This window comes from Mus musculus, chromosome 5, assembly GCF_000001635.26.
Source record: "Mus musculus strain C57BL/6J chromosome 5, GRCm38.p6 C57BL/6J".
Classification (NCBI taxonomy): Eukaryota; Metazoa; Chordata; class Mammalia; order Rodentia; family Muridae; genus Mus; species Mus musculus.
In genome coordinates this window covers 88588368-88607895 of record NC_000071.6, presented here as the reverse complement: position 1 = coordinate 88607895, position 19528 = coordinate 88588368, and the positions used below count along the sequence as shown (strand labels likewise).

The window sequence follows — 19528 nt, the reverse complement described above, 5'->3', positions numbered from 1 at the left end:
CTCAAACAAGTCAATGGCCTTTCTCTACACAAAGAATAAACAGGCTGAGAAAGAAATTAGGGAAACAACACCCTTCTCAATAGCCACAAATAATATAAAATATCTCGGCGTGACTCTAACGAAGGAAGTGAAAGATCTGTATGATAAAAACTTCAAGTCCCTGAAGAAAGAAATTAAAGAAGATCTCAGAAGATGGAAAGATCTCCCATGCTCATGGATTGGCAGGACCAACATTGTAAAAATGGCTATCTTGCCAAAAGCAATCTACAGATTCAATGCAATCCCCATTAAAATTCCAACTCAATTCTTCAACGAATTAGAAGGAGCAATTTGCAAATTCATCTGGAATAACAAAAAACCGAGGATAGCAAAAACTCTTCTCAAGGATAAAAGAACCTCTGGTGGAATCACCATGCCTGACCTAAAGCTTTACTACAGAGCAATTGTGATAAAAACTGCATGGTACTGGTATAGAGACAGACAAGTGGACCAATGGAATAGAATTGAAGACCCAGAAATGAACCCACACACCTATGGTCACTTGATCTTCGACAAGGGAGCCAAAACCATCCAGTGGAAGAAAGACAGCATTTTCAACAATTGGTGCTGGCACAACTGGTTGTTATCATGTAGAAGAATGCGAATCGATCCATACTTATCTCCTTGTACTAAGGTCAAATCTAAGTGGATCAAGGAACTTCACATAAAACCAGAGACACTGAAACTTATAGAGGAGAAAGTGGGGAAAAGCCTTGAAGATATGGGCACAGGGGAAAAATTCCTGAACAGAACAGCAATGGCTTGTGCTGTAAGATCAAGAATTGACAAATGGGACCTAATGAAACTCCAAAGTTTCTGCAAGGCAAAAGACACTGTCTATAAGACAAAAAGACCACCAACAGACTGGGAAAGGATCTTTACCTATCCTAAATCAGATAGGGGACTAATATCCAACATATATAAAGAACTCAAGAAGGTGGACCTCAGAAAATCAAATAACCCCCTTAAAAAATGGGGCTCAGAATTGAACAAAGAATTCTCACCTGAGGAATACCGAATGGCAGAGAAGCACCTGAAAAAATGTTCAACATCCTTAATCATCAGGGAAATGCAAATCAAAACAACCCTGAGATTCCACCTCACACCAGTGAGAATGGCTAAGATCAAAAATTCAGGTGACAGCAGATGCTGGCGAGGATGTGGAGAAAGAGGAACACTCCTCCATTGTTGGTGGGATTGCAGGCTTGTACAACCACTCTGGAAATCAGTCTGGCGGTTCCTCAGAAAATTGGACATAGTACTACCGGAGGATCCAGCAATACCTCTCCTGGGCATATATCCAGAAGAAGCCCCAACTGGTAAGAAGGACACATGCTCCACTATGTTCATAGCAGCCTTATTTATAATAGCCAGAAACTGGAAAGAACCCAGATGCCCCTCAACAGAGGAATGGATACAGAAAATGTGGTACATCTACACAATGGAGTACTACTCAGCTATTAAAAAGAATGAATTTATGAAATTCCTAGCCAAATGGATGGACCTGGAGAGCATCATCCTGAGTGAGGTAACACAATCACAAAGGAACTCACACAATATGTACTCACTGATAAGTGGATACTAGCCCAAAACCTAGGATACCCACAATATAAGATACAATTTCCTAAACACATGAAACTCAAGAAAAATGAAGACTGAAGTGTGGACACTATGCCCCTCCTTAGAAGTGGGAACAAAACACCCATGGAAGGAGTTACAGAAACAAAGTTTGGAGCTGAGATGAAAGGATGGACCATGTAGAGACTGCCATATCCAGGGATCCACCCCATAATCAGCATCCAAACGCTGACACCATTGCATATACTAGCAAGATTTTATCGAAAGGACCCAGATGTAGCTGTCTCTTGTGAGACTATGCCGGGGCCTAGCAAACACAGAAGTGGATGCTCACAGTCAGCTAATGGATGGATCACAGGGCTCCCAATGGAGGAGCTAGAGAAAGTATCCAAGGAGCTAAAGGGATCTTCAACCCTATAGGTGGAACAACATTATGAACTAACCAGTACCCCTGAGCTCTTGACTCTAGCTGCATATGTATCAAAAGATGGCCTAGTCGGCCATCACTGGAAAGAGAGGCCCATTGGACACGCAGACTTTGTGTGCCCCGGTACAGGGGAACGCCAGGGCCAAAGGGGGGGAGTGGGTGGGTAGGGGAGTGGGGGTGGGTGGGTAAGGGGGACTTTTGGTATAGCATTGGAAATGTAAATGAGCTAAATACCTAATAAAAAATGGAAAAAAAAAAAAAAAAAAAAAAGAAAAATGAGGTTATTAAGTGTATAGGAAAATGAGTGAAACCAGAAAATATTATATTAAGAGAAGTAACTGGGCTCTGAAAGGCAAACATGTTCTATGTATGTATGTTTTTATGTATGTGGGAATGAGTACACATAGAGATCAGGAAACTAGAAAGAGGTCCATTAAAGGGGAAATTCTTTAAGCTGGGCAGGGCAGTGGAATGCTTGTGATATGAAAGGGAGGGGGAAATTGGAGGAAGAAAGGTTTAAGTGGGGGGGGGAGGGGGCAGGGAGCTGAGAGACAGGAAAGAGTGGGAGGGGGTAACTCAAAGCCACAAGGAAACCTGATACTTGATACACTAATAAAAAATAAATTAGCAGCACCCAAGGCTCAGGGGACACCTGGGAAGAGGAGGTGTAGAGGACAGATGGACTCTGTGAGCATGACCAGGCTGTCCCACATGAACTTACAACAGCTCAGATCACCTGGACAAGCCCTGACAAGATCAAACCAGATGAACCGCTGTTGTAGAAGGAGTAGGTGGTCCCCGTCCCTTACTGAGGAGCTACTGGCAGTTGATGATTCTGTTGGGGAGAGAGGGAATCATTCTTTTTTGAAGATGAGGCCGCTAGTAGCATTCCTATGTTTCAATGGATGCTCCCACATCCTACATTTATGGGTGCCACTAACTGTTCTTAGTGGGTTACAAAAACAGACTAGGTATGGTGTGGTACGCACCTTTAATTTTAGTACTTAGGAGGCACAAGCAGGCAAATCTCTGTGAGTCTGGGGCCATGCATAATAAATTTTACGCTAGTAAAGAAAGGCTACATAGTGAGACCCTGTCTGGGTATGGTGATATATACCTTTAATCCCAGCACTCGGGAGGCAGCGGCAGGCAGATCTCTGAGTTCAAGGCCAGCCTGGTCTACACAACTAGTTCCATGACAGCCAGGGCTACAACAGAGAAGGTGTGTGTCTACAAACTCTTGGAAGACTAGACTTGACAGTTCAACCCCTTCTGAAAGACTAAACTCTTGACCAGGAACTTCTGTGACCCTTAGAGAGTAGCAACTTATATCTACACAACAAAACCTTGAAATGGTCATGCATAACTATAAGGAATACAAGAGATATTTAATGTTATATATTACTATGTAGTATGTTAACTTACGCCTAATTCCAGGAAAGCTAAACTAATTTGTGTTTGACAATAGTTACTCTTCAAGATTTTCTAATTATTTGGAAGATCGAAGCTTTATCTTGGTGAGCTGGCAGTGCAGGCCTGTAAGCCCAGATTTTCAGGAGGCTAAAATGGTAAGTCATAATAAATTCAAGGTCTCTCTGGGCTACAGAGTGGATTCAAGGCCGGCCTGGGTAGCTTATTGAGACCTTGTATCAAAATAAAAAGAAACATTTTTTGAAATTAGAAAGGGTGGAGGATGTAGCTCAGTTCTACAGCACTTGCTAGCATTTGTGGGAATCTGGACTTAATTCCTAGTACTGAGGGAAAAAAAGCATTACACAGACCCACCTGCCTTTGCCTCCCAAGTGCTGGGAATAAAGGTATGTGCCACCACACCTATTATGTATCTGTCTTCATCACTTAAAATCACATTTCATGCCCCATAGATAATCTGATTATTTATTTATAGCCCTACCTGTATGCTCTCCACAATGCTATGTGTGACATCACATATATTTCTACTTGGCAGGACTGAAGAGGAACTTGCTTCAGTTCCAGTCTTTCTAGGTGCACTCTGTTAAAACAGCTGGTTAAAAACATTTATTCATAAATTCATTCATCTTTATTGCTGTCTTTTCTTGTTAACAGTATAATCCAAAGATGGACTTTGCTGAAATTTAGTTCTTTTAGAAAGTTTATATCCATTCTTATTGGTGTCAACTGTTTACTTGTATAAATTAACACCTGACTTTATGCAAGGAATCTTGTCTCTCTGAGGCTTAGATTACCTTACAGTGTGGTAACAGTGAGCGGGTTGGTTAGTTCTGTAACGCTTTTATCCTGTGGGAAGCACACATTCATATCAAGCATCCTCGGGACACACTGTGACACTGGTTCTTTAGGGACAGTGCCAGAAAGATCCACAGAATATAGAGAAATGGTCATGTCCCCCATCCAGGAAGCCCCGGAAATTACCCTGACACCAACTGCCATGGACTCTGGTCCTGGAGCATCAACGTCATATCACAGAAAGGCTGATAGGAGCTTACAGCTTAGGCTTGGTGGTACTGGAAAATCAGGCTCTGAACTCTCACCTAAAGTGAACAGCCTCAAAGCTTCAGAGACACAGTTTTATGATTCTTCTGTCTCTAGTATGTTAAAACTTCATGATTCCAGAAAGGCAAGTAACAGGAATATAAAATGTTATAATAAACATACAATAAAGATATAATAAACATAATATAATATGTATTATGTATACCACCAAAAAAGCAGAATGAACATGATTAAGTGAAGAATAAATAACTAAAAAGTGGGGGAAAACCAAAACCCAGATCTTAAAAAAAAAACAAAAAAACCAACAAAAACCAACGAAACTCAAAGCTGAATCTTTGGGAAAGATCACCAATATTAAAGCCAGAAACACTGACCCATGCCTGTAATCCTAGTACCCAGGACACTGAAGCAAGAAGAGCATAAATATGAACCCAGCCTGGGTGACCTGGCAATAAATACCCTAACTCAAATGTAGTGTGACCAACTGCCTCACACTCTAGGTGCCATACTTTCCCTGGCTGACGAGCTCTGTCCCTTATTACACTATAAGCCCAAATAGACCTTCTTCCCCGAAAACAGCAATAAGAAGAAACATTGACATTTATCCATTGACCAACACAAGACTCAAATGACTGAAACCAAAAGAAGGAAAGATTAGACACTGGACCTCACTGACCTTATAAAAACAAGCAAAATTGTAAAAGAAAAAAATGTATGCTGATGATTAGAGGTGAGACAGGTGATCTGCTAGAACAATATAAACTATTAAAACTACCAATGAGAAAACCTGAGTAGACATGTAACAAGCAAAGACACTGAGTAAATAAAATCCCAGAGACGAATCACCTCACTGTTGAAGTTCATCAACCATTTAAAGAATTAACACCCATCGCTCACAAACGATTCCACAAACAGAAGATGGAACTTCCAGCTTACCATACCAGTATTTGCTGAGACAAAGAAAGAAAAGGCAGACCTGCACTAAGATATTCCCTATGAATACAGATGCAAAAAGCCTCAACAAAACACTGCAACATAGAAAAAAATCCTAACAACCAAGTAGGATTTCTGCCAGAATGTGAGGGTTCTTCAACCTGCACAGCTAAGCCCATGCAGCACAGCAAATTAATCAATAGACACTGTGGACAGAGCAGCCGAGAGCCAGCAACCTTTACTTTTATACATAACAAACTGGGAAGAGATGGGGATCTCTTTAGCCTGGTAAAAGGCAGCTAGGAACAACTCCTATCTAATACACCACCAAAGGGGGAAAGACTGACGGCTTCTCTAGAGACCAGGAACAAGGCACATAAGGCCATTTCTAAATAACACTATAGGAGTTTAGTCAGGGCAATTACCAACAGCAAACCAAACCAAACCAAACCAAACCAAACCAAACCAAACCAAACCAAACCAAAAGACATCTAGATTAGAAGGAAGAGGTAAAATATCTTCAGAGAATATGGTATTAAAGGTTTAAAGTATCCCAAAAATCCATACCAAAAAGTATTAGCTAGCAAGAATATTTGGCAAGACTACAGGTTACAAGATCAATACAGGACTTAATTGTATAGTAGTCTCCTTTTTTCTGTGATATTGCTTTTTTGCAAGTCACAGTGATCTAAAAATATTAAATGGAAAATTCCAGAAATAAGTGACCATGCATGATTTAAGTTGCATGCCTTTCTATGCAGCGTAATGGAAGCGTACTCCTTTTCTTGCCCACAATGGAAACTGAATCACCCCTTTGCGGGGGCATCGCCACACCACATAAGCTACTTGTCTGTCAGTCCCTCAGAAGCTGCCTTAGCTGTAGTGTGTCTAGTACTTATTAATGGCCATTAGCAACGGTGCTGATGCTGGAAGTTCAGATTGAAGAGACGCTCTACTGGAAAGTGCTTTTGCCAAGTGAAAGTGTAAGTGTTCTTAGCTTTACAGGAAGGAACACTATGCTGTGGGTGCACTTTAAAGTATGAGGTCATATGGATATAGTCCTTACTAAACTATGTTGTTACAATTGTTATTTGTTATTATTGTTAATCGCTCACTCTGCCTAATAAGTGAATGTTTTCCTTCAGAAGAAATAGAAAAAAATAAATCATACTGCATATAGATTTTAGTATTGCTACAGTTTCAAGAATCAACTATGGGTCTGGGATATATTCCTTATAGGTGACCAAACTGAAAATCAACAGCTTAAAATGACACTTAACACAAATATATTGACAAGTGAGGTGCAGGCTCTGTGCACTGAAAACAAAATGTGGAACTGAGAACCTGAAGCATCAAAATAAACAGGCATCCCATGTCAGTGGATTCTCGACTTACTAATCCTAAGACGGCAACACTTAGTGCATAGCCAGAGCGAGCCCTATCAATCCCAGCTGTCTTATTTATAGAAATTGGAAAGCTTATCCAAAAGATCTACAGGAATACAAGGGGCCCTGGGGATTCAAAAATAATCTAGAAAAAGAAAAACAGTGTTGGAGAATGCACACGGTTAGTTCAAAACTAATTATAGAGTCCTGGATATCAGGACTGAGAAGCTGTCCTTCAGCACAGATGTGTAGACTTGTGAAATGTATCCCAGAGTCCAGAAATGGTGAAATGTTTGTGATCAAACGGTGACAAGACATATCTGCATGCAGGAGAATTAAAACAAAAACAAAAACAAAAACAAAAACAAATCTCTGGGGCCGGAGAGACATCTCAGGGGTTAAGAGTGCATGGCGCTCTGGCAGAAGAGCCACAAGTACCTTACAAACCACCTACAACCGCAGCTCTAGGAAACCTGATACCCCTGGCCTCTGCAGGGGTGTCCATGCGAGCATGCGCGTGCACATACACGTGCACACCCCCACACACACTCACCCCCCACACCCATACCCACGCACGCATGCACACGTATGCATGCATAATTTTAAAAAATTCTTTACAGTTTTAACTAAAAAGAACCAGAGAACAAAGTTTAAAAGCTAAACTTATAAAACTCATCATAGAAAATATCGATCCAAAATTTTCAAATTGTTGTAACCTTGAGCAATGTTCTCTTAGCTATGAGACCTAAAGTACACGCAGCAAAAGAAAGAACAGGAGCGCGGTGAATTCTAACTTATTTGAAGTCTATCCTTTGTGTTTCAAAGAACTCAATCGAGAAAATAAAGATAATCTTGATACTAGCACTCAGGAGGTAGGGCAGCCAGATCTCTGTTGAATTCAAGAACAGCATGGCTTATATAGAGAGTTCCAGGCCAGCCAAAAATACACAATAAGAGATGCTGTTTAAAAACTAAAAATAACAAAACAAAAAAAGAAGGGAAAAATGAAGGAGGGAAGGAAGGAGAGAGGGAAGGAGGAGAAAGAAGAAAGAAGGAAGGAAAGGAAGAAAGGAAGGAAGGACGTTGGAGAGCTGGCTCAGACATTAGCACCCACAGGGCATGTCATAATCATCTGTAACTCCAATTCCAGGGGATCTTATGCTCTCTTCTAGCTTCTGTGGGCGCTACCACACACACAGCGCACATATATGCACGCAGACAAAACATACATATAAACCAACAATAAGTTTTTAAAGAAAGAAAAAAAAAAGGAAACTAGCTAGCACTAATTAAGGATTTAAAGATATTACAACCTTGTGCACTGCTGATAGAAATGTTAAATGCTGCAGGTGCTTTAGACAAGTCTGACATTTCTCAAAAAAGCTAAGATCTGGGCTGGAAACATGAGTCATTGTTTAAGAGCCCACTCGGCTCTTCCAGGAATTGAGTTAGAGTCCCAGCACCCATAATGTGGCTCATTACTGCCTCATAATGATTTCTTCTGGACTCTGGGCAACAGGTACACCTGTGGTGCAAAGACAGACTTTTGGTAAAACACCCATACACATAACACACACACACACACACACACACACACACACACACACACACACACACACACACAATTAAAAGCTGCTGAATTACCATTCTAGAGTTCTTCTTCAAGGTATTTCCCCAATATGAAACAATATGGACACATTCTGTGTTTTCACAGAAACATTCCTTACAATTAGCCCCCAAATGGTAACATGTCAAATACCCATCAACATAATGTGCTGAGAGGCCATGAACAGACAGACAGACATACAGCTCATGACAGTGTTTCCATGGAATGTTCAGAATAGGCAAATCTAACAGAAACAGAAGGAGTCTGCGGCCTGGCAGGGACGGGGAGTTGGACGAGACCGGGAGTGGTTGGTGATGGGTGAAGAGTCCTTCTGAGGGAGATGAAAACACAGGGTTAGACAGTGGTGACAGAGCACACAGCTTTGTGAATGCACTAACAGTCAAGCTGTACACTGTAAAATGGTAGTCTTCACCTCGTGTCGAAGTATAACTAATAAAACTATCATTAGAAAAAGCTAGAGAGATTCACGAGGCAGTGATATGCAATTTGTACCATCTTGATGCAGACCACCGAACCAGACACTACAGATCCAACACTCTGAAAAAAACAGGCTGGACTCTATACTTTTCAGTAACTGCTGTTAATTTTGACTGCTGTGAAACTCACAAATATGTAAGTGCATTTTAAAAAAGTCATAGAAAACCTTCATGTAATCTTACAACATTGCCCTTTTTATCTTTTAAATAAATAATGTCTCCTTTAAATGTCTCGACAATCACCTAAGGAGCACGGCACACAGGAACGCTGCACCACTCACGGCCACGCACAGGGACTGCTTAGTGACTGCCATGGTACACAAAACCCAAATTGGACACGCCTTCTTATGAAAAACAATGGAGAGGTGGTTAGAAAATTAAAAAGAAAAAGAGGAAAGGAAAAGGAAACAAAAAAGAACGAGCCGAGAGATGCTGGTGTGGCACGCACCTTCTGGGTCAGCACGCACTTGCTCCACCAAATCTGTCAAATCCTCCCAAGAGTCTTTGCAAACGGCAAAAAGAAAGGAAAAGAAAGATAAAATGTCATGCAAGCCAAGAAAGGAAAGCGCTACTAAAAATAAGCCTGGGATTCTTTCATTTAATGCAGACATTAACAGTGAAAAGGGGCTGGGGACATCACCAAGAGGCAGGGGCATTACTGTGATTACCCAATGTTTTACTTCAAGGTTTTCAATGGAAAGAAACAAGCATGCTTACGTCATAAACAAGCGACATAGATTTTCTTCTACTGGAAGCCAAATCTGACTGTGCAGTCTAAACATATGCCACGTTAACGCCTTCAGAACTTATTTTGATCACTTCACTAAAGCTGAAAATGGGTATTTTTTGTTGTGGTTGGAGTCAGGACAAATCTCATGATGAAAATGATTGACTTTTCTTAAAATAATAATAATAATAATAAATCTAAATACAATTTCTAACTCTTGACCACAGAACAAAGACAAATGATGCTACTGTAAAGACACATCCAGTCAGGTGGCTGTCATGACCAGTTAGGAAGGTGTTGGGCAGCACCCACAAGCACACATATTAAAGTCTCTGCAGGACGTGAGTGACAGGTTAAGTGACGGAGTCTAAAGCCAATGCAAAGCATGACTTATTACCAAATGAGGCCAGGGAGATTTATGAAAGCTACTTCCAGGAGTGTGCTCTTCCCTTGCCCCTGTCTCCCTTTCTTCTTTTTAAAGGATTTCTTCTTTATTCATGAGTATGTGTGTGTCTGTGTGTTTGTGTCATATGTGCAAGCGCCCACAGAAGCCTGAAGAGGGTGTCAGAGTCCTGGAGCTGGAAACAGGTGGCTGTGCCTCAAGTGGCTAGATGTGCATGCTGGGAGCCAAGACACTGGAAGAGCACAAGTACTCTCAACCCCTGAGCCATCTCTCTGGTCGCCAGAGACTTTAAAAACTGTAGCCTTGTACATGCGAAGATCCTTTAGACAGCGTGTCCCCCAGACAAAATGTACACAGCAAACCACTACACTTTATGTGTGGACATATTTGATCTGCTATTCTAGTTATAACCCACCAAGTACGCTATGTGCTGCCACTGCTGTACAGATTCACTATGGTATCCTGCCGATCAACAGGATGAACATCCAGTCTTGCCTTTCATTCACTAAAAGTATACCTGTCACTTAGTAAAATGAAATCTCTCCTTCATAAGGCAAAACTGTAAAGCTCCTCCAAGGCTCGTGCAGAAGATCTGGAAAGCAAATTTCTAGGTAGAAATGTACAGTGTTCACCAAGCATCTGTCTGATGTCTCTTTCAGTGTGCCCTTTGTAGAGCAGTTTCTGCCAGCCCCACCTCCCATCTCTACAGGACTCATTCTGTAGCCCATCCCAGGCTGGCCTGGGACACCCTCTGTAGTTCAGACTGTCTTTGAACTCCGGGCAATCCTTCTGCATCATTTTTTTTTTTTGATTGCTGGGATTATGGGGTGGGATTTCAGAAAACACCATCATGCTCAGTTCTGTTTTGTTCTGCTAAGATGCTGGGCAGGAGGGCAGGAGCTGTCCCATGACTCACTCACTTTAAATTCTCCTTATTCAGCCTCAGAAATCTACTCTACTGCAGAATAGACAGCGGGCAGGGGTGTGGCTAGCAAGCATTCTACCCACCCCCAAAAGAACAGGTATGCTACTCTTTTATAACCCCAATTCTAAAATCTTTATAGCATAGTTTTGTTTTGGGGACAGGATCTCACTATGTAGACTATAGAGATCCACCTGCTTCTGTCTCCCCAGTTATGGGGAGTAGATGGGGTGTGTGCCACCATGTCCAGCCTTACAAAATATTTCAGTTGTACCTTCTACAACATGTTCACATTACTAAAACAACAATAATAGTATTTAATACATTCACTCACCTGTAACACAGGTACCTGATTTTCCTAAAGCTATTACATTTTGCCTCAAGCATGTCTTACCCCCTGTAAACAGCTGTATTGACAATATGTAGCAAGAAAATGCACATTTGCACACTAGGGAGGGTAACAACCTCAGTGCCTGTACTGGTTACTTTGGGTCAACATGACACAAACTAGAGTAGCCTGGAAAGAGCTGGCCTCTGCTGAGGAATGGTCATTGTAAGACTAGCCTTTAGGCGCTGCCTCAGGACATTACCTTGATTAAAGACTGATGTGGGAGGATCCAGGCTGCTGTGGGAGGTGCCACTCCTGGGTAGATGGCCCTGAGTTAGTGAAAGCGGGCTGAGCAGGCTAAGGGGAACCAGCCTAGGAGCAGCACTCCTCCATGGCCCATGTTTCAGCTCCTTTCTCTAGGTTCTTGCCAAATATGCTGCCTGATGCCCCACTCTTGTATGATGTTATAGACGTTTTCCTACTTCAACTGCTCCTGGTTAATATTTTTTTTTTTACAGCAATGGAAAGGACACTGGCATGACCTTCTAATATTGTAAACAGGGCTGGTTTAAAAATTTGCTGTAGGCTGGGTGTGGTGGTATATGCCTTTAATCCCAGCACAGAGGTCCTTGGATCTCTGTTCAAGGTTGGCCTGGTCTACACAGTGAGTTCCAGGACAGCCAGGACTACACAGGGAAACCCTGTCTGGGGGAGGGGGGGGGGGGGAAGAAAAGAATGTGCTTTATAGATGCATAGCAGTGCCAGAGGTAGAGTGAAAACGGCAAAGCCTGCCAAGGGGAACTCCTTGGAACTGAACAGCTTCAGTTCCCATTTCTAAGGCTGACCCAGAAGGAAATCCAGCATTCTCATGGCCTGCATAGGGTCATGTGACTTGAGAGCAAACACTTAGTGAGTGCATGGTTAGCATTTAACAGAATGTAGTAATGTTTTGGATTTTTTTTTTTCCCCGAGACAGGGTTTCTCTGTATAGCTCTGGCTGTCCTGGAACTCACTTTGTAGACCAGGCTGGCCTCAAAATCAGAAATCCGCCTGCCTCTGCCTCCCGAGTGCTGGGATTAAAGGCGTGCGCCACCACTCCTGGCAGTAATCGCATTTTAAAAATAATTTAAAAATTATTTATCATTGTGTGTATACGTATGATACATATAGGGACGAATCCTGAAGTCAGGGACCACTCTGTGGGGTGAGTTCTCGTCTTCTGAAAATTGAACTAGGGTCTCCAGACCTATCTGTCCACTTTTGCCTACTAAGCTATCATGACAACCCCATAATATTCTTATTAATTTATTTATTTCTCTGTGTGTGTATGCTCATATGTGAGTGCATGTGTCATGGCAGACATGCAGAAGTCAGAGGACAACCTGCTGGACTCAGTTCTCTCCTTCTGCTATGTGGGTCTTAGCTTATAGGCTGCCAGGCTTGGAGATGAGGGGCTTTATTGTGGAGCCATCTTAATGGCCTGTGATAACATTTTAAGGGGCATATGAACACAGTCTGTTTTAAGTCAAGAGGTTAATGATAAAACTGTATAAGGACCCCAAATTAGGGAGCAGAGCAGACTAAATCTTTCCCTGCCTATTTCTCTTCATGGATAAGGAATATAGCAGGTACTTATGTAGCCCGGCGGATATTTAACCATAGCTGGTAAGCGGCTTGTCCCTAAGCTACACAGTAACACTGCAGCAGCAGCAGCAGCGCTCGGGTGGATACAGAAGCTTGGCCTTGACGTGAAGACCAAGCCCCAGAAGACAAAATGAACCCCCAAAGCTGTCCTGAATTTCATGTGTAAGCTGTGTCATGTGTGGTATGCATATATGCACATACATATAAATAAAATAACTTTTAATGTGCAACTTTTCCTAGTAATGGTAATGACACCCCTGTCAAAAAGAAAGGAGATGAACCTGGCGCAGAGTGCAGGTGGATGGCCCAGCACTGTTCTCCCAGCCAGCACTTGGGACTCTGGCAATTTCATCTAAGCATCAGCACTGCTACAACAATCTGAAAATGATTCGTATTTCAGAGATGAGAACGGACGACTTTAGTTATCTGTGACACTGAGGCTGACAACCCAAGGAGGGCTCATGTGAACTCTTGCACTCCATTCCACCCGGTGAGGGGTGGGGAGTAGTGAGATGGATGTGTCCTTAAGAGCAATCACAAAGACTAGAGTTCAGGTCCCAACATCTGAGTAACCAGCCTACTGCCACACCCCACCCCGCCCCACCCCGCCTCACTGTCTCTCCCTCCTGCTCTGACACAGCTGATCTCCTCTTCTGTCTCTTGTGCATACTCAGGACACATTCCATACATTCACACAGACACACAAAAAGACAGACAGATACGCACACACATATGAAATTAATGTTTTCAAATACACAAGGGAAGCAGGCACCATGGTACACAAACACACCTATAATCCCTAGCACTTGGTAGGTGGAGGCAGGAGAACATGGCCAGGCACTGTCACAAAACAGAACAACCAACTAAACAAAACCAGTCCATTTTTAAGGCCCGCATTAAAGATTAACACAGAAGGTGTGTCAGCGGAGAGCAAACCGCTTAGACTCTGCAAAGAGCCACCAGAGTAGACAGCAATGCAGGAGCACCCGCCGGAAGGACAGGAAGCTTTTCAGAGAGACCCAGAACCAATCTACCCACCGCAGCGGGGCTACAGGGGCCAGTTCTCCACCAGCAATCCTGGGAGCTTTGGAACTGGAATACAAGTAAAAGCCACTGACATTTCTCATCCAGACTTAGGATTTTATAGAACCCCAGAGGCTAGGACGGTAAAAAACTTACCTAGGAGGGTGACCTGCCGTACTGCTCTCCCGGCAGAACAAGAAAAGATGAACTTTGTCCAGAGCACTTTGCCCCGGCTTTCTGGCATGGAGTTCACAAAGACTGCCTTGTGTAATCACTACTCTGGGAACCTGACAATATAAAACCAGGACCAACTGCTACTGGGGCTGATTGCAAAAGATGTGTGTTAGTATGTGTGTGTGTGTGTGTGTGTGTGTGTGTGTGTGTGTGTGTGTGTCTGTGTGTGTGCGTGTGTGTATGTATGTTCGATACAGGGTGATGTGTATGTGCATGTATGTGTTATTGTAGGACACAGTTATGTGTATGTGTGTGTGTGTAGGACAGAGGGCGATGTCCTCTATTATTTTCTCTTCTTCTTTTCTGAGACACTGGCTCGCCTGAACCCAGAGCCCCCTGTTTACATTAGAATGACTGCGGAGAGCTTCATCTATCCATCCATCCATCCATCCTCCCATCTCTCCTCTGCCAGGGCTGGCATCAGATGCCTACCATCGCACCCAGACTGAACACAAAATCTGGAGACACAAACTGGTCCCAGGCTCCCAATGCAAAGCACCTTATCCACGGTGCCATCTTCCAGCCCCCAGGGGTTATTTTCTGAACACCCAGGAAGGCAGTAGATGCAGGATATCCTAGCACTTGGAATGGAGAGAAAGGAGAAGCAACTTTGAGGCACTTGAGCTACATGAAAGATGCCACCACCCCTTTTCCTCCTCCCAAAGTTAAGGCTGTGCTGAGTCCATCTTGGTGTACACACCCTGGCCACTGGGTGCTTCCCACACAGAACAGCAGTGATATATGCTCACAGGCACAGCAACCAATAAGCATGTCATTGTGACTTTTAACAGAAACGTGGACAAAAATCCTGGAACTGTGAGGATGGAGAAATGACTTTATGGTTCTGGGCTTAACCCCAGCGCCTACATGGTGGCCTACAAGTGTCTATAATCCTAGTTCTAGGAGATCTGATGTCCTCTTCTGGTCTCTGTGTGCACTATAGCCATAAGGTAGATGCACAGACATACATGCAGGCAAGATACTCACATGCATAAAACAAGAATTAAAAAAGTATCTAGGGCCGGGCGTGGTGGCACACACCTTTAATCCCAGCACTCGGGAGGCAGAGGCAGGTGGATTTCTGAGTTCGAGGCCAGCCTGGTCTACAAAGTGAGTTCCAGGACAGCCAGGGCTACACAGAGAAACCCTGTCTCGAAAACCACCCCCCAAAAAAGGTATCTGAAGATGGATCAAGAGCCAAGCTTGTGCTTTGGGGCTACAGTCCCTGCTTGTGTCCGCACAAGTCTCCTCCCACAGGAAGTACTGGGGTACCAGTGAGATGAACAGATGAACGAGTGGCCAAGTTTTCAGAATAGCTTGTGGGAGGAAGAGTCATTTTCTGGAGGTTAGACAGGTGGCTTGGAGGTGAAGAGCAGGTATTGCTCTTGCAGAGGAATTGAGTTCTGTCCCCAGGCCTCATGTAACTCGGAGGCTCGAAGCTGCCATATCTCCAGCTATAGTTTTGACACCCTATTCTGAACTTTGTGAGCAATTGCACTCACAGGCACACACACCCATGAATATATTTATTTAAAATATATTTAAAAATAATAAAAAAAGACCTTTAAAAAGAGTGATTTGTGAGCCAAAGGAGTCAAAGATGCGTAAGAAAACCTACAGAATCAATTAACCTGGGCCTGCAGGGGCTCACAGAGACTGAACTGGCAACCAGAGAGCACACATGGGGCAGACCTGGGCCCTCTGCACATATGTAGCAGCTGTGCAGCTGGGTCTTCATGTGGGACTAAGGACAGGGTCTTAGTCTTAAAGGTTGTCTCTGACTACAGTGCCTGCCTTTAGACCCCTTTTCCAAAGATGCGCCTAGTCTTCCTGAAACTTGATATGCCAAGGCTGGTAGCTAATAGCCATGAGAGGCCTCCCCTTTTCTGAGGAGAAGTGGGTGGGAGAGGGGAGGAGAGAGGTGTGTGTGTGTGGGGGGGGGGCTGGGAGGAGAGGAGGGAGGGGAAGCTGTCTTCGATCAAGGCGTTAAATAATTTAAATAATAAAAAGTACCCTTGTGAAAAGGTGGGATAAGTGATTCTGGCTTGGAAGCCAACTTGCTGACTAAGTGCAGTGTAAAGAGGTAGGAAAAGCATGGAAGCCACTTGCAGCTTCACCAGCCAGAGACAATCAATTCCACAATTTTCTTTTGCACATTCGTGTGTATCATTGTATTAAAATCTGTAGTGATGACGCATAGGTGTCTATGGCACATACACAAGCTCTTTCAAAGTCAGCGTGGAAGTCACAGGTGGGCAACTATACCAAATTTTCTTGCTACTTTTTGAGAACGCTTAGGTAAAAACATTTTTTGGGGACTTGCATCTTTGCAAATATAAGAATTTAAGCCTATAAATTTCTAATTCTGAAAGGTGCCTTCATGTTCATTCAGCTTGAGATAGTCTGCTTGTGACTTCTTTGATTAATGAATCCTTAGAAGTCCGTAATTTCAGTTTCCAAATGTGTAATTTTTCATATTTATCTGGTGATTATAAATTTAATCATTTTATCAAGAAATTGAACATATTCGTATCATTTTAAGATTTTACTGTTCACTGATACTTTGTGATAAGTTAAAACAAAAGGCTCCCAAAAGATATTCATGTCATATTCTCTAGAACTTATAAATGCTATTTTATCTGGAAGTAGTTTCTAGAGCTGGGATTAAATGAGGGACTCTGTGATTTCTTCGGAAAATGAATTTATATCCTTGTAACAGAAGGTACTAAGAGGGAAAAGAAGCAGTGTGAACAAAGAAGCAGGTGATGAACCTCAGACCCCAGGGATGCTGTCAGCCAGCACAGTACTGGTGCAGCAAGGAAGGACTCTCCCAAGCCTCTTGGAAGGAGCAATCTTAAGTGTCAGCTTACAGAATAAACTTCTGTTGCTTTAGGGTACCAGCTCTGTGGCAGTTGATTAGAATACTCTAGGCCTTCTTTTAAGGCCTAGAATGGGGTCTACTTCCCAGAAGGTTCCTTAAAGCTGCTCGGTAGGGAGAATGATTTAATTTACATGCAGTGGTCCCTTCTTTCCACAGCAGAGCTGGTCTGATACCCCAGTGGATGCTGAAATGTGTAATCAACACACTCGGAACATGTTTTCCTCTCTAAATACCCTGCACTTTCCTATATATACACAATGACAGTAAAGGCTAATTTGTAAACTAAGCATAGTAAGAGGAGAGTTATACTAATGTACTAGAATATATTCTAAACTATAATAGGATAATTGTGCTATATTATAAAAAAGTGTGAAGCTACAAATTATACTCTGAGCATTATGCTACTAAATATTCTTTTAGAACAGTATTTATTGCTTGTTATATAGATGCTCTTATACATTTACACTGTTTTTCTCTACACTATATTAAATGTCTTTTGAGATTCTGCTAGCACAAGGCAGAAAAAAATTATATATATATATATATATATATATGAATGATGTAAATGTTTTGCCTGGGGGCTGTAAAGATGGCTAAGTCGTTCAGAGCACTTGCTGCTCTTGCAAAAGACCCAGGTCTGGTTCCTAGCAGCCACATGGCCTCTCATAGCTACCTGAAACATAGATCCAAGAGATGTGACACTCTCTTTTGCCCTCCATGGCTTCCTGTACACACACAGTGCACATAAAGTTACTCAGGTTTGCATATAAACACATAAACACATAAATAAATCTTTGAAATACTCTTTGCCTATATTGATGATTATTTCTTAAGGTACATGTCTGGTATGGTTGCTGGAACTATTTTCTTAGACCTTCGATTTACACTGGCTGTTCTTGCAGAGGATCCAGGTTCAGTTCCCAGAACCTATATGGTGGCTCACAACAACTTATAAATACATACAGTTCTAGAGGATCTGATGCCTTCTTCTGACCTCCTGGTGCTCCTCCTGTAAAATATGCACTGGGATATGCACTGTTTTCATTAGAAACACACGTGATTCCCCAGTAAGCTGGGCTATGCTTACATAGAGGGAGTATGAGGAGCACAAGCACCTAATGTCACCATGTTGTTGCACACGCCCAGCACTGGGGGGGTGGGGGGTGGGGTGGGGGGGGCGGTGGGAGAGGCAGGCAGAACTCTCAGTTTGAGGCCAGCCTGGTTTATAAGAGTGAGTTTCAGGATAGCCAAGGCTATACAGAGAAACCCTATCTTAAACAAAACAAAACAAAACAGAAGTATTTAATGTCAAAAGGGAGATCTTGGCACCTGTCTAACAGTCCCTGGATGACAAACCCTTCTCTGTCACCTTGAGAAGATCAGCTCAGTAATATATTCCCACTGGCAGAAGTACCTATTCCAAGCCTGCATCTATCCTATCTTTTGGGAAATGTCATCAGTGGTACTCACCAGTACTGTCTGGTTTTGAACCCCACATAACAGCGTCTAAGAAAACAGACTGTCCTTTGACAACCCAGCAGCTCACACTTGCTTCCCAGGAGCCTCAGATAGCTTCAGTGCATCTCCACCTTCACTCTGAGTATCAGGTCTGGGAGAGCAAGGAGACATTTAGTCCCAAGGACTAAGCTTTGCCTCGAGGGATGCCCAGGAATAATGACAAACTAACGGACAAAAACATACACTGCTGGTCTGAAGTCATAGAGTCCTACAGCCTCTCTCCACTTGCCAGTACAGATGTTACACATCTGGCCAGCAAGGCCAAGGTACCTGCTAGAGGGACCCCTGGTTCTACAGGGTCGATCAGCCTCTGCATGTGCTGACATCGCACACGGCTCTGCACACAAACCCTAAGTCAAAGGAGCAGAGGCTCATTTCTCAATGTGTCCTGAAGACGTAATTCCTCCTGAGCTATCCAGGGCTGCACAGTGAGACCCTGCCTCAAAACGTCTATGTAAATGAGTGACTAAACAATTCCATTAGGTAAGTTTCTTCTATCTTGTTAGAGAGGGTGTTTTAATCAATAACCCTGCAATCCCAGTAGGAGCCTTCTCTGCTGTCGGTCTCCCTGCTGGGACTTTGTGTCCACACCCTTCTTATGTGGGTGCTGGCATCCGAGCACAGCCCTCATGCTTGTGCAGAGAGCATTAACCCACTGGGCCATCTCTGCAGCTCTAAACAGAGAAATTTAGAAAGTTCCTCAAACCGTACAAACATCCCCAATATAATAAAGGAGGGTATGAATGTGGAAGAAAAGGGACATGAGCTTAAAGAGCTAGATATTTAGTTTAAGGACAATTTAGAGATTTCATTCAGATCACATATCTATCTAAAAAGAAAATCAACATTTTACAGAGTAAAGGCAATAAATATCTTATTTATTTTAGAAA

General features: G+C 42.9%; 1 protein-coding gene across 24 annotated transcripts in view; it reads right to left on the bottom strand.

Annotated features, from left to right (window-relative positions):
- The window catches only part of Rufy3 (RUN and FYVE domain containing 3), an 86913-nt gene that overhangs the window by 43522 nt on the left and 23863 nt on the right, over positions 1-19528 (bottom strand). For 9 of the 24 annotated variants that reach the window (XR_389285.4, XR_001784720.2, XR_001784722.1 and 6 more), the window contains one exon: positions 9407-9460. The exons of 14 other annotated variants lie outside the window; for them this stretch is intronic. Coding sequence is in view for 6 of the 10 variants with exons in the window: in XM_006535109.4 (XP_006535172.1) it covers positions 9407-9460 (54 nt within the window). In the remaining 4 variants the exon portion in view is untranslated. Of the gene's footprint in view, positions 1-9406; positions 9461-14161; positions 17549-19528 lie in introns of those variants that run through there. One more of the 24 variants, XM_006535114.3, reaches the window with a different exon arrangement.